The sequence below is a fragment of the Haplochromis burtoni genome, unplaced genomic scaffold (assembly GCF_018398535.1).
Source record: "Haplochromis burtoni strain Fernald_Lab_line unplaced genomic scaffold, NCSU_Asbu1 Contig_71, whole genome shotgun sequence".
Lineage (NCBI taxonomy): Eukaryota > Metazoa > Chordata > Actinopteri > Cichliformes > Cichlidae > Haplochromis > Haplochromis burtoni.
In genome coordinates, this window is record NW_024582432.1 from 343,224 (window position 1) to 348,426 (window position 5,203).

A 5,203-nucleotide genomic window follows, 5' to 3' on the forward strand; every position below is an offset into this window, starting at 1 on the left:
TAATCAGATTACTGTAACACGTTACAAGTAACGCTACTTGTAACGCGTTACTGCCCATCTCTGGTCTTGAGGTCGATTCTCTTCTGAATAAGAAGACAAACATTGATGAACATGGAACAAAAGACCGGCATTCTTTTATTCCTTTAACAGAAAACAACATTTGTGGGTGTTCAAATCTTCTTTACTGTTTATCCTGAAACAGCTGCAGCAGATGCCTGCCCCTCCCTGACTTTTGTTTTCCAGAAGTTTCTTCCTGTGAAAAGGAAATTTTTCCTTCCCACGGTCACCAAGTGCTACATCATAGGTGCTCATTGATTGTTTAGTGCTATAAAAATAAAATTGAATTGAAATTATTAAAAATCATACAAGAGCGTATAACTAGTTATGTTTTATAAGCGTTTACTAGGAAATGTATAAGTTAAACCAGTTGCCCCCACCACACTATATCCTAACACTATTAACTCACCATCTGAAGAGTTCTGAAGGAATACTGATGAGCATAATTATTAAAATCATTAAGATTTTGCATCAGCAGCTTTGCGTCGCCAGGAATAATGGAATGATGGAGTGTTTCCATTACCACATTTTCCCTCCAACTTCAGGAAACCACTCGCCAAGCCGCTATAACGGCGGAAAGCCATCGTTTCCCATTACAACCAGATGTATACCCATCTATTTCCATAGCAGTTGTACACACAGTAAGCATTCATTACAATAAGCTATGCATCTCCTACATTATAAGATCCTATACTAGCCTGATTACAACCTCAGTGTTTGTGTTATGCCCTGTGTTTTTTTTTGCCAGTGATCAGGCTCTCATACAGCTTAAAGAGCACCGCCACCACAACTTCCAGTGAAACACGGGCGACACACAAACTCCCATGCATCCATACTGGCACAAGGATTGGTGGAAGATCAAGTCATCTAGAACTAAAAGCAAAAATAACAGGCTAAAAGATGCTGTGATGTAGCCATGCATGCTTGCAGACGTGCTGCTGTAGCAGCACTATGGACGGTTGTTATCCTGTATTTCCTGACAGCGAGCTTTCCTACAAGGAAGTTTCCCTTTTGGTTTTCCTCAGTCTTGTGTGGTGACCACCTTCTGAATGAGATGTGGCCCACATCTGCTGTAGAACTGAGACGGATGGGTGGAGAACAATGACTGCCCAAGTGAACCCAGCCGAGGAGAGCAGTGGGATAATGCAGACGTGGGTGCACTGTTGAAAAAAAGACACACACACACCTGCTCTTTCTCGTGTGACTTGGTGCCTCTGTGCTTTATGTGGCCTGTAGTGGTCTGTTGAGGAATGCTGAACAGAACCACAAATGGACCAGACACACAGCCAGACAACATAAAACTCAATTGGCTGGTTCCTGCACTCTCTCTCTATTTCCCCTCATCCTCTGTAGATTATTTTTCTCTGCTGCCATTCAAACTTCTCTTTTAAACCCTTCTTTATATTCGCTTTGTTCCACTTTTTTCTTCATTATCATATATACCTGTCTTTAGCTTTAACAATTTTCTTTGACTTTGACTTTTCTTTCATTACTCCTACGGTTGTACATTGAAACATTCTTTTCTTCTTTGCTGCGTCACAGCCTTGCTTGTTGTCTTTCAATCGTCTTTCACCCTTTTTTTTTTCCCAGCACTAACCTAGAACCACTGATACAACAAAACACTGAACATGAGGCAGTTCATCTTCTCCAGCCTTTCTTTTTAGCTATTACTGTGTTGTTGCATCAGCTACTAACATATATATTGACTACTATTCATTTATAAATGATATAATTCACAGAATTGTTTCTTCTGACTGAAATTATCACTTTGAAATTTGTACTGCAATCAGGGGAAATTTTTAATACCTACAAAGCAAACTCTCCATCAGCATTAAACATACTTTATGTGCTTATTTGTACATATAAGCAAACACTCAAAACTAAGGCCTCAGTCACACAGGCCTAGAGACCAGTTGTTGAAACCCTGGCAACCTCTGATTTTTTGGTGAGTAGCTACTGGTTGCTGCCTGACACTGGATGGAACAAATCTGCAAGGAGGATGCGGCACCAAAAACCTTTTTTTGATTAGTTTGGCCACTTGCCCATAAGATGCCAGTTTGTCTTTACCAATGTCATTGGTCTGTACACACTGTACACTGAGAACCCTCCCACAACCATTCACCAACTGGTTGGGGAATGCAGATTTTCTCTAGTGAAAATGCGAACTGTAAACAGTCTCCATCAATCACACACAAACAGCTGGGGAATAATCATTTGTTGCTAGCAATTGGAAGGTGCTGGCAGTGGCCAACTAGTCTCTAGGACCGTGTGATTTGGGATGGGGAACATGGTAACCAGTCATGTTAAACCAAGATGTCAATAATGTGATAAAGTCATCATTGTGACCCTATTAGCAGTATTAATATTAGCATAGCTCTGGGAAACTAGATAAAGATGTATGTAGCCGCAATGACGTCACATTTTAGGCATTTTTCTTTTGTTTTTTGGGATACCAGCTGTGACCACATTTGGAAATGAGGGCTAGGTTAGGTTTTAGCTAGCAATGCGGATGGCCGCCCCTCCCTGAGCCTGGTTCTTCCTGTTAAAAGGGAGTTTGTCCTTCCTGCTGTCGCCAAAGTGCTTGCTCATAGGGGGTTAAATGATTGTTTGGTTTTTCTCTGTATGTATTATTGTAGGGTCTATCTTACAATATAAAGTGCCTTGATGTGACTGTTGTTGTGGTTTTGTCACGGACCCGGCTCTGGGGACTCGGGGTCCGTGGGCAGTGGGGACTGTGACTATTATTGTTATTGTTATTATTATTATTATTTGGTGTGTTGTCTGCACTGCCCCTATGCACATCTGTATGTAGGCAGGTATGTGTGTGTGTGTTTTGCCTTTCTGCTGTGGCCAAGTTACAGGCACCTTCAGCCCTGGGGGCGTGGTCTAACTTGAGGGCTGGCCACACCCGAAGTCCTGGCCGCACACCTGCTCCTCATCTGGGCTCGTCGGGGGAGCTATTTAGATGAGCGATGGAGCTTCCACCGACGCGGGATTATTGCGTTTGACTACACGTCAGTCTTCAAACAAGTCAAGTGTGAGTGTATGCCTGCTGGGATAAGTGTTAACGGCTGCCTCTATTGTTTTCCCCTCAGGAGGAGTGTGGGACGAGAAGGAGCAGTGAGCACGGGGAGTGCAGGGACACTGGGGCAGAGAGCACTACACGGGGACTTATGGGAAGAAGACACTACACGGGAGTCTGGGAAACTGGGGATTTATTGTTGTTTACTTCACCACCTTGTAAATAAACACTGTTGCACTGAAGAGTCCGGCGTTTGGGTCCTATTTCCCCATCTCCCCACGGTCTGCCAGCCAGACCGTGACAGAATAATCCCGCCATTATGGGCCCAGCGGACTTAAGGACCGTCTCACAGGAGGGATTGCTCGCTCAGCTCTGGAAATACTGTCGGAGCATTATCCAGGCGGCAGATCCACATCAGAGACACATGCAGGTCGTATTTTTTGATGCCTTCCTGTCTTCAACCACCTGTTCTATGAGCTTTCTGGACATTGCAAGACTAATTCAAATTGTAACTGTGTTGCGGGCTAGCTCTAGCTTTGAACTGTTTGGTTTAGGCTGTCCGGGCAAGGAGGATGCGGCTGCCTCCCTGGCAGCCCTCGCTGCCTGGTTTTTTCTTAATAGGCGGAAGGTTTTCCCACCGCCGCTTGCTGCTCACCTATTGGACCCTCCACTGCAAGGAGGACGGCGCCCTACTCCATCTCCTCTCACTTCTTCAATGGCCTCTGTGTCAGCAGACCAAAGACCGGCAGTGCTGGTCACCACAGTGAGTAGACCGGACCCTGTCATTTTAACAAATCCAGTCACAGATGAACAGGGGACAGGTTCCTTTGCCCCGCCAACACGAAAGAGACGGCGCCGGCGTCATCCTCGTCAAACCGTAGCTCACCTCACTCCTGTGGTTTGGGAAGAACCAGCTGACTCTGGACTGACCGCACGAGGAGCCGCGGACCCAGTGCTAGAACATGAGCCTGCCACTACAGACAATCGGGAGGCTGAGATTCTCCCCAGGGCTTCCCCAGAGGCTGAACTGGAGGCCTCAGTTGCCTCTGGCCCCCTGGAAATTGCTGAGCCAGCGGTAACATTGTTTTCCTCTCCACCCTTCATGTTGGACATATCACCCTCACTTCAATTAGCTGCCCAGCTAGTCAGTCGGTCATCATCTGTTCCACCTTCCACATCCACTGCTCTGCCACCGCATCCACCGCCTGCTGCTGCCATGTCGCCATCGTCACCGCCGAGGTGACCGGCTCAGCGTGCGGGGGATCCCGCGCCACAGCCGGAGGAGCTCAGCGAGCCGGAGGAGCTCAGCGAGCCAGCTGGGGGGCCAGCGCCGCTGCTGGAGGAGCTCAATGAGCCGGAGCTGGAGCTCGGCGAGCGGGAGCTGCAGGAGGAGCTTGCGCTGCCCGAGCGGGAGCTCAGCGAGCGGGAGGAGCTCAGCATGCCCGAGCAGGGGCTCAGCGAGCCGGAGGAGCTCAGCATGCCCAAGCAGGGGCTCAGCGAGCGGGAGGAGCCCGCGTCGCCAGCTGAGGAGCTCGGCGAGCCGGAGGAGCCCGCATCGCCAGCTGTGGAGCCCAGCGAGCCGGAGGAGCTCAGCATGCCCGAGCAGGGGCTCAGCGAGCCGGAGGAGCTCAGCATGCCCAAGCAGGGGCTCAGCGAGTGGGAGGAGCCCGCGCGCCAGCTGAGGAGCTCGCGAGCCGGAGGAGCCCGCACCGCCAGCTGAGGAGCTCGGCGAGCCGGAGGAGCCCGCACCGCAGCTGAGGAGCTCGCATGCCCGAGCAGGAGCTCAGCGAGCGCGGAGGAGCCGGCGCCAGCTGTAGGAGCTCAGCGAGCCGGTAGGAGCTCAGCATGCCCGAGCAGGAGCTCAGCGAGCAAGCTGGAGGTCTGCGTGCCGGAGGGGCCGCCACGTCCTGCAGCCCGGCCGCCACGTCCTGCAGCCCGGCCGCCACGTCCTGCAGCCCGGCCGCCACGTCCTGCAGCCCGGCCGGTACATCGGGAATCGTGGGTGGCTGGGGCTGAGCGCGCCGGACCGGCCCGCCGATGCAACGCCGCCGCCACCGGACCCGTGGCCGCCCGCCGGAGCTGCAACGCCATCGCCACCGGACCCGTGACCGCCCGCCGGAACTG

The 5,203-nt window shown here is 50.7% G+C and overlaps 1 protein-coding gene across 1 annotated transcript; it reads left to right on the forward strand.

The window, feature by feature from the left end:
- Positions 1 to 2,754: 2,754 nt before the first annotated feature.
- On the forward strand, positions 2,755 to 4,799 carry LOC121814674 (uncharacterized protein KIAA0754-like). Its single transcript, XM_042221673.1, has 3 exons — positions 2,755 to 3,071; positions 3,153 to 4,318; positions 4,370 to 4,799. Exons 2-3 carry the CDS (start codon positions 3,399 to 3,401, stop codon positions 4,797 to 4,799), a joined length of 1,350 nt encoding a protein of 449 aa, XP_042077607.1. The 5' UTR covers positions 2,755 to 3,071; positions 3,153 to 3,398.
- Positions 4,800 to 5,203: the final 404 nt, after the last annotated feature.

Coding starts and splice junctions, on each gene's coding strand:
- LOC121814674 (XM_042221673.1), top strand. CDS start 3,399: ATGGGCCCAGCGGACTTAAGGACCGTCTCACAGGAGGGATTGCTCGCT. Junction 4,319..4,369: donor TCGCCATCGTCACCGCCGAG/GTGACCGGCTCA, acceptor GGAGGAGCTCAG/CGAGCCGGAGGAGCTCAGCG.